The sequence below is a fragment of the Lampris incognitus genome, chromosome 6 (assembly GCF_029633865.1).
Source record: "Lampris incognitus isolate fLamInc1 chromosome 6, fLamInc1.hap2, whole genome shotgun sequence".
Classification (NCBI taxonomy): Eukaryota; Metazoa; Chordata; class Actinopteri; order Lampriformes; family Lampridae; genus Lampris; species Lampris incognitus.
The window spans coordinates 38,483,913-38,501,039 of NC_079216.1; the positions used below are offsets into that span (position 1 = coordinate 38,483,913).

The 17,127-nt window shown below is 41.0% G+C and overlaps 1 protein-coding gene across 2 annotated transcripts in view; it reads left to right on the forward strand.

Annotated features, from left to right (window-relative positions):
- The window catches only part of zc3h18 (zinc finger CCCH-type containing 18), an 84,292-nt gene extending 74,587 nt beyond the window's left edge, over window positions 1–9,705 (forward strand). For both annotated transcript variants that reach the window (XM_056281775.1, XM_056281776.1), the window contains exons 17-19: window positions 6,864–6,963; window positions 7,137–7,233; window positions 8,316–9,705. In XM_056281775.1, the coding sequence (XP_056137750.1) occupies window positions 6,864–6,963; window positions 7,137–7,233; window positions 8,316–8,556 (438 nt within the window). In that variant the 3' untranslated portion in view covers window positions 8,557–9,705. The remainder of the gene's footprint in view (window positions 1–6,863; window positions 6,964–7,136; window positions 7,234–8,315) is intronic.
- The last annotated feature ends 7,422 nt before the right edge of the window (window positions 9,706–17,127 follow it).

Below are 17,127 nucleotides of genomic sequence, written 5' to 3' on the forward strand. Positions count from 1 at the left end.
AGTTCATTAGTCCGACTACTGACTTTGGTCCCAGTATATACATGCGCAGGAGGGAAATCGATTTACTGAGGGAGTCATGTGGGCTCCGCTACGATAGGTGGCGATATGCACCCTTTCAGCTTGTTTGTATTGGGCCATTACCAGTTGACCTATTACGTCACACACGCAGAGCACAACAATCCTCGCAACCCCTCGCAAGTTAGCAACCCCTCCAAAGAAGACGAAGAAGAAGCAGTTAGCAACCCAGAGCTAAACTGGCACAAAGACGGACAACTTTGCGAATCTGTACATAGCGTACGTGTTATACGCTCTACTTTTTGTTTACGCTGTTCGACTTCCGGGTCAGACTTGGCGCACGGAAAGTTAGCGCGTGCGCAGATCGCCTCAACCAGCTCCAGTCCAACTAAGGCGTATACATGCAGAAGTAAATCGACTTCCAATCGCATTTTCTGGGCGTGTTAGTCCGACTATTACAACTTCGATTTCAGTCGACCTAACATGTTTACATGCATTTTAAAAGTCCGGTTTTAGTCGGACTAACGCAATAATTCGATTTTTTAAGTGTCATGTAAATGTACTGAGTGTGGCTTTTTATCTGTTATAGCATTGAAGACAGCTAGAAAACAATAGTTGTTTCTGAGCTCAGTGAATATGATTTAAGATATGGTCTTTTAAATTTTCCCATTTCAAAAGGTTCAGAGGTGTTTGATCCATATTTAGTGGCAATGCACAGAGAAAAGTATCGCTTGCATTGCATTAAGATGCATAAACATTAACCAAATGCTTCCACTTGCAAATACATCTAGTTATTAATGGGTTGAGGAAAATTTAGACACTTTGAACCATTTAAATGCTGTAGCTGAACTGTCAACTTAATGTCCGATGTTGACATTTACATTGGGGGGGCGACCCCCAATGTCAATACTCAATACTCTTTTCAGGCATGTTATAAGAATATAACATGCCTGAAAATGTACCCAGTGACGGACAGACTAAACCACAAACGCAATTAAAGCTGCATAAGGGAATTTCTGCCCAGTGGTGGAAGACAAAGCAGCACGCTGCATTAGATGACCGCTATTCACAAAATTGCGTTTCACGTCGCTTGAATGACATAATAAAACAGTCGTTGATCGTGGCTTCTAACTCTGTGATGTCTTATATTTATTAATTTGCATAACCAACAAAGTCAAAGTAATTGATTTCAATTTAAATAGCATAAATTTACTATACACATTAGATAAATGCTAGTCTATAGATACGTAAATGTAAATAACTAAATTTTTTGTGCGCCACTAAAGAGTTTGCAGAAAAACATGGGACATGCTGAGCAATCAACAAAAAGGCATAGCGGTTCCGGTTATGCGATGTAGGTAGAGGACGCACGGCTGAGGGCTCTGTCTACTTTTTGACAAAACTTGTTTAACCTAGCTTTTCCTTTGAGACTTTGACAAATAAGGCCTTGTAAGACTTACTGTAGCGATATCTAGCGAAATGAGCCACTGTAAACGCGCCAAACCAGCAAGTAGCGTCGACAAAACTCCATCTAATGCTAACCGTGCATATGCTAACGTTTCCCAGAACACAGCCTTTTTTCCTCTCTTTTCTTTTCTTTTTGTATTGCCATCATAGGCTGTGCCTTCATACGTATATTGATTGTTCACCTGGCCTACAGATGTTGTTCAGTTCGATCTTTAATTTATTTTTTTCCTTGAGTATGACGAGCTCTTAATACTTCATTGCTGGGAGCCTTCTTTGTTGAAAGAGTCAGGTTGTATTACCGGAAGGACTTGGGAATAGGCCTATATGTAGCCTGCAGCTTGCCTCAGAGAGAGGAACAAGTATAGGCTCAGTTTTAGTTTCGTTTGTGTTTGGGATGAGGGACAGGGTTATGGGAAGGGGCACCCCTAGTTTTTTTTTTACAATGTGTATTTTCTTTTGTTTTCCTTAGAGAGGTTATTCATGAGGCTGTGCATTCCATTACAACCACTTATTTATCTTGTCACTGTCATCACTGCTACTCTACCATTCCTGGCTAAATATGGAAAATAGAACTAGTAAGGCTGGTGTACGGTTTATCAGCTGGAATGTAAAAGGTTTAAATGGGCCTGTAAAAAGAGCTAGAATATTCAATCACCTTAAATATTTAAATTGTGAAATTACATTTCTTCAAGAAACTCACCTGTTGGTTAAAGATCAAGTCAGACTAAGTAAAGGTTGGGTGGGACATGTGTTTCACTCCAATTTGAATTCCAGAACACGTGGAACAGCTATATTGATACATAAAAAAATTCAGTTCAGTGCATCCACTGTTATTTCAGATCCACAGGGATGCTATGTTATGGTGTCTGGGTTCCTTTTCCACAAACCTGTCATTTTGGTTAATGTTTACGCCCCAAATTGGGATGATGATAAATTTATAGAAAGAGTCACGTCATTAATACCAGATTTGAACTCACAACAATTGATCTTTGGTGGTGATCTGAACTGTGTAATTGATCTAATACTAGACCGTTCTAATCCTAAATCCACAACCCCTTCAAAAATGGCCAAATTACTGTCACTCTTTATGGATCAGATAGGAGGTGTCGACCCTTGGCGTTCCTTATTTCCACAAAATCAATCCTTCTCCTTCTTTTCCCCAGTTCATCAGTTGTATAGTAGAATAGACTATTTCTTCATTGATAGAACGCTTCTCTCCTATGTCACTAAAACTGAATATATGACTATAATTGAATCAGATCATGCCCCTGTGTTACTAGATATCACATTTCCTCTTAACAATTTGGAACGCTCTCCTTGGAAATTAGACAAAACGTTATTGGCTGATAAAGCCTTTTGTGTATTGATATCTAAAAAAATCGATGACTTTTCGAATTCAATAAAAATGATAGTATTTCCCCATCATTGCTTTGGGAAACATTGAAAACTGTAATCAGGGGCGAGATTATGTCATAATCAGCTAGATTCAATAAGATGCAAAGGCTTAAACAGGACCAGCTCATTAAATCTATAAATACAGTGGATGCTCTGTACTCTACTGCCCCTTCCCCTGAGCTCTTTTAAAGGAAGCGCAACCTCCAACCCCAATATAACTTATCAACTAGAAAGACAGAACGACCCTTACTAAAATCACGTGGATATGTCTATGAGCATGGTGAGAAGGCTGGTCGTCTCTTAGCACACCAGCTTAAGTGCTAAGCGGTTGCTCGACAGATCCCACAAATTAGGAAACCAAATGGGGAGTTAAATATTAACCCAGAAGAAATTAATGAAACACTGGCCTCATATTAATCAAACCTATATACGTCAGAAGCAACAAGTGACAGTATTGATATGGAACATTTTTTTGATAATCTCCAGGCTCCTCCTATCAATGTAATTCATAGGACGGAGACTGAAATCCCACTACAACAGACAGAAATCATTAACGCAATAATAGCGATGCAAAGTGGTAAAACGCCTGGCCTGGATGGGTACCCAATAGAGTTCTTTAAAACATTTTCTAACAAATTGTCTATAATTTTACTTGATATGTTTAATGATTCTCTGTCTCGTGGGTCGCTGCCACAAACACTGACCGAAGCATCAATTACTCTCCTGCTTACGCCAGGTAAAGATAACACAGAATGTGGTTCATATAGACCCATTTCTCTCCTAAACTGTGATGTGAAAATCCTAGCCAAAGCTCTTGCCCTATGCTTAGAAACCACAATGCATGAAGTGATATCTGTTGACCAAACCAGCTTCATTTCGGGACGACATTCATTCACAAATATCCGTCGGCTTTTGAATATTATTCACTCTCCTGCATCCAGTGAGGTACCAGAGGTGGTCATCTCACTTGATGCAGAGAAAGCTTTTGACAGGGTCGAATGGGAATTTTTGTTCACTTGTTTAAAAAAATTTGGGTATGGACCTAATTTTATTTCATGGATTAAGCTTTTGTATACTTCACCCAAAGCCTCAGTTGTTACAAATGGTAAACAATCACAATACTTCCAGCTGTCAAGAGCGACCCGTCAGGGTTGACCACTCAGTCCACTATTATTTGCTTTAGCTATAGAGCCCTTATCCATTACACTTAAATCGTTACCATCTATAAGTGAAATTCATAGAGGAGGAATAGAGCATAGCTTGTCTTTATACGCTGATGATTTATTATTATATGTTTCAGATCCAGTTCTAAGCACACCTCACATTATCCATGCTTTGGAGAGCTTCGGTACATTCTCTGGGTACAAAGTAAACTTTGGCAAAAGTGAATGTCACCCTGTTAATGACTTGGCTCTTCAAATACAAGATAATGCCTTACCGTTCCAAATGTCTAGAAATGGCTTTAAATATTTGGGCATTAATATCACGAGAGACATGCAAAGTCTTTATCAGGAAAACCTTTCTCCTTTATTTGAGAAAGTCAGACTAGACCTGAAAAAGTAAAAGTCACTTCACTTGTCCTTGGCAGGAAAAGTGAATTGTATTAAAATGAATGTACTCCCCAAATTCCTTTATTTGTTTCAATGTATCCCACTTTATCATCCTAAATCCTTTTTTAAATTCATTGATAAGGCTTTCATTTCATTCATATGGAGTGATAAGATCCCTAGAATACGTATAGAATTACTACAAAGGCTTGAATTACAGGGTGGCTTAGCTCTTCTAAATCTTTGCTATTACTATTGGGCTGCAAGTGTTCCAAAAATTATGTATTGGCTTCACTCGCCAGATACAGACTGGTGTGACTTTGAGGCTACATCTTGTATCTCATTATCTCTCACAGCCCTGGTCACTTCCAGCTCTCCTCTTTCTATTACACACTTTACTAACAACCCAGTCGTCATCAATACCCTCAAGATATGGTTTCAATTTAGATGGAACTTTGCATTCAAACATTGTCTTAGCATGAGTCCTATATGCAATAATCACCTTTTTCCCCCAGCTAGATTAGACTCTGCATTCTCTTTTTGTCAAAGACAAGGTATTTCTAAATTTAAAGATATGTATATAAGTGGTGTATTTGCAAGCTTTGATGACTTATCACACAAATTTGGGCTCCCTCTGTCTAGCTTATTTCAATATTTACTAGTCCGCCACTTCCTTCAGAGCCATGACCCCAACTTTCCAAACTTATCTTCAGTCTCAGGTTTAGATGGTATGCTAGAGATCCCTTTTAATTCTAAAGGACTAATTTCAAGGATACATGATTGTATAGCTTCTCTTGGAAACATAACTCTTGCGAAGATTAGGGCAGACTGGGCAGCTGAGCTTGGAGAGGACATGGATGAGGACAGCTGGAACTGTGCTTTACAAAAAGTGAATGATAGTACTTCCTGTGCAAGACTAAGTATGATACAGTTCAAAGTCCTACATCATGCTCATTTTTCTAAAGCAAGACTAGCTAAGATTTACCCTAATTCAGACGCAAGTTGTGACAGGTGCCATAACACCCCTGCCAACTTAACCCATATGTTTTGGTCATGCCCGGCTCTGACAACTTACTGGTCTATGGTTTTTAAATCACTGTCAGAAGCACTTGATATTGATTTCCAACCCAATGCAGCAGCTATAGTATTTTGAATCACAGGTGGGGAACACTCTATAATGAGGAAAAGCCATAAAACCATCGTTGCTTTCACGACACTGCTTGCTCGCAGAAGAATTGTATTACATTGGAAAGCAAAACACCCACTTAAAGTGTCTATGTGGTTGAGTGATCTGATGCATTTCATACAGTTAGAGAAGATTAAGTACACTCTTAGGGGGTCCAGTGACAAATTTTTCTCCATCTGGGGTCCAATTTTGACATATCTAAGCAAACTAAAAACTTTGCCTGATGACCTAAGATATGTAGTCACCACAGACCACAATAGGCCTGTATAACATTTCACAAATAGAAGTGTTTAAACATATTCATTTATTTTTCCTTCCCCATATCTTTTTTTTTCTTTCTCTTATATACCAGTTACCAGGCATTGTATATTCTAGGGATATACATATTGTGGATATTGTATTTAAATTGTATCGAAATTGTTTCTGCCTTGGACTGATGCAGGCATGTATGACTGCAATCGTGAATATGTATGTACACAGTGACATTGAACATGGCTAAATGTGACCTCTTTCACATGTAAATGTATCTATAATTATTATTATTGTGTATGTGTTATTATCTTATTTTCTTTTTCTGCTTCTCTAGGCGGGTGCACCCCATGTCTTGGTGGGTGGGTAGGGTGGGTGGTCGGGGTGTTTGTGTAAAAGAAAAATGGAGATAGTCTAATTTCATGCCTATTGTATTTTGCACTTGTTAACGTCTCCAAATAAAAAGATTATTAAACAAAGGCAAAACAGCAAATCCATGCCACACATTTTCATTTTTTTTTTTTTTTTGGGCTTGGGAGGATATTTTCAACACTAATAGCAATTAACACTAGAACAACCGGGATTTCACTCCTACCTAAAACGACCATGCGTAGTCAAAATAACCACCGTTTTTTAAACGCTATATCCTGTCAAGATAAATACCCAATTGAGATATTGATGCATTGCATATGTTAGTATGTCCGTTAGGAAATGACTGACACCAAAATTAACATTTTAACAACTATAATACTATTTTTAAACAATTTAAATTTAAGAGAGACATGGTCAAACTTGAATAGCAAAATTCCATCCATCCATTATCTGTGCCGCTTATCCTGCTCTCAGTGTCGCGGGGAGGCTGGAGCCTATTCCTGCAGTCAATTCTCTTGCCCTATCTTTTACGCTCTCTTGACTGTCTCTTGACTTTCACTATAACTTTTTTTCCTCTGATGTCTCTATTTCTTTTATTTTTTCTTCTGGCATTCTGTTGTTTCGTATTTCAGCAGCAGGGAGACAGGAGTAACAGGAAAAGATACCTGCCCTCAGACAAAGACAGGCCAAGTTCCCCAGTCAGCAAGCGAATGGCCATGTCTCCAGACAGAGGTAACTCACTCAATTACTCATGAACAAACACACACACAAACACACATAACCTCTCAGACTATATTATAACTACTCTAAGCTCATTCTTTCCAGAGCCACAATAGTGAAATATGCTGTATTCCTAATGGTGTGTTTTACATGGTTTCATAAACTTGGGATATTGGTGTTTTCAGGCCGGGACAAGAGGATACCTGGCCGACCCCCACTCTCTCCTCGTATGGATCGGCCCAGAGGCCAGGGTCCCCGACCAATGCCCCCCCAGGGAGACAGGTTTGTACAATCTAAACCAACTGCCACCTTGCCACCACGTTCATACTGAACTGTTCTCCAATCTCCCAGTGGGCTCTGGATTTGCTATAAAGCATAGCATTTATCTTTCAATACCTCAGCATACATTTGTAATAAAAGAGAACGTAAGCCTGTTAAATGATAGCGCGTGATGTTGAGGGATTTCTAACAGCAATTTTTTTTCTTTTTTATGTGCTGTGTTTATCACCAGCAGTGAATGATTGTTTACTCAGGCCAGAATATTAGGAATTTTAAATAGGAAGTTGGTTTGAACACAGGTTTTTGACCCGTGTGGGGAACATGTCACATAGATGGAAGCACAGTTAAATGACAACATCTCTTATTACCTGCATGTATTATGGCATTAACATTTCTTACAATTTTCCCCCGTATACCAACACTCAATGTCTGATAGTCGTGGTCCCAACAAATTTTACAGAGAACCAAACTTTTTTTCTGACTAGCTAGCTTAAAGGCAGGCAATTCTTTAAAGGTCAAAAGTAAATCCCTGTCTTTTTTAGTAATTTTTTCTCTCTTTGGACGGTTATAGCAGCAGTTATATTGTAATTGGCTGTTTTTATTCAATCACATTAAGAATCTGCCATTTACTTTCCACACCGCTATAATGACCCTATTACAGTTCTGCTACTGCCACTATTACAGGTTCTGTAACTTCTGTTATTGCTCATAATACCATTCATTCTCATAAAAATTGATGCACAATAGTAACACTAGAGCCTCAGAGGTCCATTCATCATCCCAGCAAACAACAGATACAGGTTATTGCAATGGTATGATACAATATTGAGCATAACATGCTTGCTAGATTTTAGAATCAACTGTCTATATTAGCATATAGTCTCTAATACGCCATGTATTCTGCTCGATAGTCATAATGACACCATGGGGCTCGTAGTCCACTACACTGACATTTGATGATTAAACTAACTTATTTTGTGGGTTTTTTTCCATGTTAGGAAATGGGTATTTCCACAGTTTTGATAACTGATGCGGTCATTTTATTTATGACACTGACTCATACTTTTTGGCTTGGCCCTCCACAGGAAACGCCCCTTGTCTCCACCTCCCAAGTCATCCGGGAAAGGTCCGGTGGTGCCATCAGGCAAGCCTGCTGTCCCAGGCTCAGGTTCCACCGCTGGGCCAGGTTCCAGTTCAGGCTCTGGTTCTGGCTCGGGCTCTGGCAAACCCAGCAACACACTGTCACGTCGTGAGGAGCTGCTGAAACAGCTGAAGGCTGTAGAAGATGCCATCGCTCGAAAGAGGGCGAAAATTCCTGCAAAGTAAAGGCCCTGCTCCTCAACTTTTTGCCTGCCTGCCAGTTTGCCTGCCTGTACGGCCTCGTTGCTAAGGCAACTGTGAGAGTTGCGGGATGGAGTTGTGACCAGCGAATCTTGACTTTCTTCCCTCTGCAGTGATTGCGTGTAGCATCTCACTGGACACGTGTAAAAATGTTCTCTGTCCCACAATGTATAAAGGCCGTCGTATAAATGGTTAATGAACAACAGTGGCTGTCAATAAAAACCATCCAGCTTTTTTGCCCACAGAAGAGAGGTTTGGTTACTGTCCATTGTAGAGCATTATTCATACCTTTATTCCTTAGTTTTGCTCTCCAAACAAGCCTTTGAATGTCTGGGGCACAGTTTACTTTGCTGTTGAAAAAAGGGAGGGTGAACAAAGGAATATAGTGGCAAGAAAAGTTCATGGAATGGAGTGCCCATTTTGTAGATTTTACAATACCAAACAGAAAGGTGGCAAAATGGATTTCACCACTTGCTACCTGCTCTGGTCTGTTAAGTGAAAAGAATCTTGCTCATGTTGTCTGTTTGATCAATAAGGTGAATTTATTTACATTGAATCTATCACTTGTCAATCTCTGCCCCTTTTTATTGTCTGTCTTGTTTTAAGCTTCCTTAATTATTACGTTCTTTTGTATTTGTGTGGAGTAGCTGGACTGTTCTGTGAATGCAGGGCACATGAACTGAACTAGCCTACAGGACTCCTCAAAGGTTCCTCATACCAACACAGCTAAGCATTTTGTATTCAGACCCTGAGAACAGTCGCCCATCCTAGCTTAGTTCTCATTGGGCCCTCCTCAACCAATGACGCTTTAGGTCTATGTTGCTGTTTTTTTGTTTTGTTTTTTTTTTTCAGAGCAATGTTCACTTTCATACCTTGTACAATAATAGTGGGTTACCAGATTCTCAAGTGTATGATTATTATAGAATACAGTTCCAACAGTGATGTGAAGTATTGCTTTTTTTTAATCTATGGCATTTTGTTTTCTTCTTAGCTCTTTTCAAGTGATATACCAATATTTTATTTGTTTCAGATTTTTAGTTGACACAGTATGAGAGATGTAATGGGACACTTGGAGACAAGATGTATCTGTCTTGCTTTTGTGAAAAAAGGCTTCTAAATAAACTATTTTGATAAAGAGAACACCTGTTGCATCTTTATTTTTGCTATGACACAATCTTCCATGCCACACCAGGTGACTAGCTAACATAAGTTTGCTGAGATCAACCAAGTACTGAACATTAACCTTGTGCTAAATGCAAAGCAACCAGTGCTCTCTGTAATTTAGAATGGACGACCTTCACCACAACCCATGATGCAGCTTGCTCTCACAAAGTCCAGGGTGTCTTGGACAGGTGGAGCTGGATACACGCAAAATTTCAGTGATAGTGATATGTTTTTACCATCATCATCGGCGGTCACTCGGGGTCGAGTATGACTGTCCTCCCCCTGGATCCTTCTGGGTCTTCAGGTGGGCGTAGAGGCCAATCCTGGAGCTGCATAATGGAGAGGCTGTTGCATCTGTAGCCACCACACGGTCCTTGGCAGGGGGTGGCCAGAGTCCAGTGGCATGGAGATCCAAGACGAATGGAGATCACTTCTGTTGCAGCCTTCATCCGCCTTCACTGCCGTTGTGACCTAGAGACATCTACCCCCAGTTCTGCCGTTGAGGTCTTTGTTGGATCGCGCTTCGTCTGGAATCTCCCCCTTGACTTATCCGCCTTGGGTGACCCTACCAGGAGCCAAGCTCCAGATGACATAGCTCTTGGTTATGATTGTACTGGCTAGCAGAGATGGAAAAAGTACAAAAATATTGTACTCAAGTAAAAGTACCAATACTTTGATGAAATATTACTCAAGTAGAAGTAAAAGTACTCATCTGAAAATGTACTCAAGTAAAAGTAAAAAGTTCATTTGAAATGTACTTTAAGTAAAAGTTACTTAGTTACTTTCTTTGTGTGGGGTGTGAGGGTAGTAAAAATAGGACAAGGGGTCAGAAATCCATAACTATTTTGTTTTTAATTAAAGAACAAGTGTAACAAATGTAAGCGCAATAACAACAACTTCACAACAACTGAACTTCTTGTTCAGTTTAAGTAGCATCTTAAAGGTAGTTGAGCTCATCCATTTAGTGGTACAACATTAAACATGCTTACTCTCACGTTTTCTCTCTCTCACTCTCTCACACGCACACACTCTCTCCCTCTCACCCTTTCTCTCTCTCACACACACAGGTAAAAAGTACAAAGTAATGCCCACATGATGACGCTCATAAGTGTTGCTACAAAGTCAAACTGACATAAAGGAGCAGCAATATTCCAGAGGAGACATTCTTGTGTGTGTGTGTGTGTGTGTGTGTGTGTGTGTGTGTGTGTGTGTGTGTGTGTGTGTGTGTGTGTGTGTGTGTGTGTGTGTGTGTTTGTTAACCGTCAGAGAATGAGAATGTGTTAATGCCATCTCCACAGCTGCAAGAGCACTATAGAGGGCATGTGTGTGTAAGTGCGATAACAACAAAGAATACCTACACAAATGTAAGTGTAATTACAACAACATACATGTCAACACCAACAGCAACAGCTGTTATACTGCAAATCAAGGCCGCTAGTTTTGTGACACCCTGAATCACCTGTAACCTAGTCTACAAACTTCTTGTTCAGTTTAAGCAGCTGCTGATTTGCAAAGTTAATTGAGCTCATCCATTTAGTGGTAAAAAAACATTAAACAGGCTTGTGCACGCCTACTTTCTCTCTCTGTCTCTCTCTCTCAGAGAGGTACAAACTACAAAGTAATGTCCACATGATGACGCTCACAAGTGTTACAAAATTAAAGGAACTAACATAAAAGAGCAGCAATATTCCAGAGAGGAATATTGCAAATCAAGGCCACTAGTTTTGTGACACCCTAAATCACCTATAACCTAGTCTACAAACTTCTTGTTCAGTTTAAGCAGCAGCTGATTTTCAAAGTTAGTTGAGCTCATCCTTGCTCGCTTTGCAGTGAACAGTAATCCAGCACAACTGAAAAGCCGCTCGCAGGCAGCTGAAGCAGGCAGGCCAGTGCTGAGTTTCAGAGAGAGTTTTTTTAAATTTGGCAAGGAGTTTAGCAGATCCATATCGTTTGGGATACAGGCTAGGTACCCTTCCAACTCCCCTGTACCTTCTGACCTTCTGGACTTCATTGAGGAGAAGAAATCATCTTCATCTGAGGAATGTTGTCCAACTTGCTCCACTTCCACCTCTGCCATCTGGTCAAGGTGTTGTCTGACATAAGCCAGACCTGTCGAGTGACAAACAACACATTTCTGACAATTAAGACTTGATTAATTTACCAAGAGTGCACCATAATGCATAATGCCTTATAGCACTGACCACATTGTATTGAGTATAAAACAAAGTAGATCTCCAATAAACTGTTGAAAAGCAGTTTATTATAAGATGCAATCATACCTGTTTCTATGACATCAGGCCTCTCTGTCCAGGTGGTCTTGAACTTCGGTAGAAGTATTGCTGCTGCAATCAGTTCTGGGTCCATCATCATCTCGCCAAAACGCTTTTGGACACCATCCTGAATGGCTTTGATGAGTGGTAGACACATCTTGGATGAGGTCTCCTGCCTTTTGAGTTTTGCTTGTAGCTGACATATCACTGGAAGAAGCCACCCTAAGTGTGTGTTGGTCTCTGACTGAAGTATGTTCAAGGCCTTTACCAGAGGTTTCATCCCCGAGCAGTAATCAGTCAGGAAAGCAATTTCTGCTTGAGTCAGCCTGGCATAAATAGAATACAAACAATTGTTAGCAAACCAAGCAGGAAAAGTTAAGTTTCAAGTATGTAAACACACATTCACACTTTCATACTGTTGAAATGCAAATTAAAACTTAAGTTTTCAATTTGAATTCTTCACAAATATTCCTGATTGCCTCCTCCCCTTTCTCTTGTATGATCCGTATGATTCTCTCCACAGCCATGAATGTTGAATTCCACCGCGTTTGATTTGGTCGGATGAGCTGGAGTCGGCAATGATCTTCCACAACTTCTGCTGCCAAGTATGAACGACCCGTATTATTCCACATGGCTTGGCATTTCCCAAAGGCTGCACGTGATAGTCTCTTGTATGTGTCCATCTTCTTTTCTGCTATCTCAGCATCTGTTGTGGCAACTAAGTTGAGAAGATGGCATGCACACCTTTGGTGTGTAGGAAGTTGGTACTCCAGGCCATTATCTTGCTCCAGGATGCTGAATGTGTCCAGGTAGTTGGCTGTGGGCGCATCATCAATTGAATCTCTGTCCGACTCAGCATCTGATTCTGCATCCTCAGACTGGCTCCGTTCTCCGAAGACACTAAAAGCTTTAACGAAGCTTGAGCCACTATCTGTTGTGGTTCTCACCACTTTGCCCCTAATTCTATACTGACAGTGTATGTCGTCAAGTGCCCCTGCAAGGACATCAAAGGTGTGGGACCCTCTTAACCTCTTACATGCAAGCGCAGCTGATCTCCTCTCAAAGGTTTCTTCATCCACCCAATGACCCGTCACCCCAATAAAACTTTGCTGGTGTGCAGTCCAACAATCTGTAGTGGTGGCAACGTAGCTCACTTTACTGAGATGGGACATGACATTCTTCTTCATCTGAATGGCAGATGCCTCTAATCTTGTCCAGACAGTGGGCCTGGAAATGACCTTGCATTGTGGATTTAGCGTTGTCAAAAGTTCTTTGAACGCAGGTTGTTCAACCAAACTAAATGTATGAAGGCCCTCACATATTAGCCTAGTGATGATCTTGTCGATCTTGCCTTGTGGCACACGGCGGTTGCCTCCCACTGTCATGGCATCTTTTATATTTGTTTGCTTGCTTGGACTTGGTGGATTTGCTTGGTGGGTTCGCTTCCCTGGCTTTGCTTGGCTAAAAGCCAACTGTTTCGATGGATGTTTCCTCTGTGAAAAAAAAGAAAAGGGTATTATCAGTAGAGGAATCAATGTGGTGCTTATTAAACACACTGAAATTAAAACTTTGATAAATAAAAGTTTTCTATTTCTTTAGTCATCACATTTTGTCTATTACATTGTAGTAAGCACAATATGCCACAATCCAGAGGGCATTACAATGCTGCACCCTTCCCAACAAAATCAGTGATTTGGATTTGAATGCTAAAATTGAGATTTCAAATCAACATCAAAAGCCAATGTGTTTCTATAGCCTACCAGTATTATGATACAGAGGAAGGAGACATATCAATGCATGTGTAATCATCATAGCTGCTTGCATGCACACAGAGCAACAATCGCCTACTAGTGATCTAATCCCTCTTCGTCGATATGAAGGAGTCAAAACAATCTTTTCTGGGTCTGCCTAGTAGGCGGGGAGCTACGAGGCCTTACCGTGCAGTCGTGCACCCTCCTTACAATCGAACGAAACCAACTTTTTTTGAAAGGTCTGACCATGCTGAACATGTTAACAAATGTTAACATTGAAAATTTTGGGTTGCACGTCATGTTTCAGGTACTCAATGCATTTCAATGTATTTCCCTCCATTGGCTCTCCACGAGCAAGGGGAAGGTGTGACATCTGTCTCTGCATGTTTAATCACATCTAGAGGACACAAGCTTTTGGAAAATGTATGGTTTCAGTGGTATTATTGGCTTTCCATAATAGTAGAGACCAAAATTTAAAGTGTTTCTACTTGATTTGCCTTGTAAATCGAGTAGAAAGACTTTACATTTTGGCCTTTATTATTTAGAGAAAGCCAATAATACCACTAAAACCATACATTTATCACTAGATGTGATTAAACTTGCAAAGACAGATGTCACACTTTCCCCTTGCTCATGGAGAGTCATGTTCCTGTAATTGTAATGCATTTCCAATGGAGGGAAATACATTGAAATGCATTGAGTACCTGAAACATGAAATGCAACCCAACATTTTCAATGTTAACATTTGTTAACATGTTCAGCATGGTCAGACGTTTTTAAAAAAAAGTTGGTTTCGTTCGATTGTAAGGAGGGTGCACGGTAAGGCCCCTTAGCTCCCCGCCTATAGTGGAGGAGCGCTGAGTGCCCTGTAATGTTGGTTAGGCAAAGTGCCTCACACTACAACCCTCTCTGTTAACACAGTTGATACATTTGATTTGACTGTAAATTCAAAGACACAGTCAAATTGAAACCCGTGGCAATTTCGACGGGGTAACACCGACTATTCATAGCAGCTAAATTTAACCAAGGCTAATTTCCCGAGTCCACTCAAGACTACTAGCAACTAACAGCTAGCCTTTACACACTCAAGTACCAGGGGCTAGCTGTTATGCAAATTTAGCCAATATCCTAAAGACTTAAACAGACTGCAAATATACATTACGCGTTTTGTATCTGTTTGAAGTAGGATAAGCATGCGGATTGTCGGCTGGAGCGAGTTCATTTGGTACTTAATGATGTGTCACGTTTGATTATGTTAGCATAGCAGCTAATTAGAATGTGCTGGCTAGCTGTGGGTTTCTTCTACTGTCAATGGTTGCAGGTGCTAGCATAAAAATGCCCACGAAATGGGGTGAGCCTGGGTTGGCTATATTAAATAAAACTACTAATGAGACAGCAGAAATACTTACCAAAACATGCTTCTGCAGATTTGAAGTGGAGTTGTTGAAAGCAGACAGTTACTTCACTGCTGGGAGGCACATCTTGCACTGCATGATGATGCTGTTGCCTTTCCTACGCTTGAACAAAAAGAAATCTTTCAAATGTGGCCAAGGATTTTTTTTCTGCATCTAGTTCTACAGACTTCGATGTTTCAGCTAGAGCTTCATCTATTTCTAGGTCCGGGTCTTCTGGACCGCGACCGCTGGCCGTGCCTGCTTTGTCGACCTACATTCTAGCACTAGAAACTAAAAACTTCGCGCCCACTAACCTAGCTTGTCCGCTTGCGCCCTCTATGTTCACGCGCCAGTGCTAATCACATCATCATTTGTCACTGTTGGTTCTGGCCATTGGTTTACTGTCTATGGTTCTGGCGCGTATTTTTCCCCTGTAGGTTGAATTGTTATTTTTACTCAGTAACGGATAGGATTTATAAAGTCACTAAGTACAATACTTGAGTCAAAACGTACTCAAGTAAAATACAAAATACCGATTTTAAATTGTACTTAAAAAATACAAAATACACAAAAAAGTATTCAATACAGTAACGTGAGTAAATGTATTTCGTTACTTTCCACCTCTGCTGCTTAGTATCAATTATGCTTTATTAGGGTCCGCGGTGGTGTAGCGTTCTAAGCTTCGGCTTCGTGTCGATGCAGTTGCCCACTGGGGACTGGGGTTCGCGCTCTGATCTCGTCAGATCCGACTACGGCCGGACTCGATGAAGCAGCGATAATTGGTAACGCTGTCTTCGGGAGGGGGGCGGAGTCAGCTTGTGTTCGTCACGTGAATGCGTCTCTGGGTGTGTCGGAAAAAGCTCTGGTTCGGCCTGGATTCAACTTGTTACGAAAGTGGGGAGGCGTTTCCTTCGAGACTGCCGGCCGGAGAGATGCCGTTGGCGAACGCATGCAGTACGAGGGTGTGTTTGAACTAAAATAGGGATCGATTGGCCACTAAATTGGGAGAAATCAGAAATAAATTTAAAAAAATATTATTTATTGATATAATTTTGATCAAATGGGAATTTAGGACTTGGAAATGTGTCTTGACATTGTCAGACCAACTTGAGTGTGTTGTCATATTTTGACAACGTCCACTTTCGTGTAAAAAATTCCAGGAGTTATGTAAAACTTATTTCAAGTGTGGTTTTCATAAGAACATTCAAGTGCCTTAAATTTTAGCTTAGCCAAATTGTCAGAGTTTTGCTTGAATAGCGAAAATAGTAATTTGATTGCTTTTTGTCTTTGATACTGTAAACTACTAATAAGACACATTAGCCCGTAGCTAACGGGTCTGACCCTTTAGCCGGGCGGTTAGTGATGTCGCCTTGTGGCGCAGTACACACCGTATCGAATCCCGCACCGGGCAAGAAAATAACCGGTTACATTGGTGGCAGCGGTGGGATCCGGAAGCGTGTGCAGGTCCTCAGAAGTCTCTTCGGAGCGCGGGAATAACAAAGCGCGAGGGCGCGCTTCCGGGAGAGGGTGACGACTGTAAACTACTATTAAGACACATTAGCCCCTAGCTAACGGGTCTGACCTTTTAGCCGAGCGGTTAGTGATGTCGCCTTGTGGTGTAGTACACCCGTATCGAATCCCACACCGGGCAAGAAAATAACCGGTTACAATACTATTGTATTTAGAAATCACGTCAGGACACAGCGCTGTCGCTCGACACAACCGCTACGTTGCATTCTTTATTTAGACTGACACAGCATCACAGGCAGACCCGATCAAACAACCCAGAGCCCGCAGGCATCACCAATCGATCCCAGCACAATAGAACAGCACCAAATCAAATGCAGCACTGTCGATGTGTGCAGACATAACATCCCCCCCCCCCCCGGCAGGATTTCAAACATGAAAGGTTGACACAAAGTCCTCTAGGTTGCCAGGGCGTAAACGTGTGCGAACAGGTCGCGGGGCGGCCTGAGG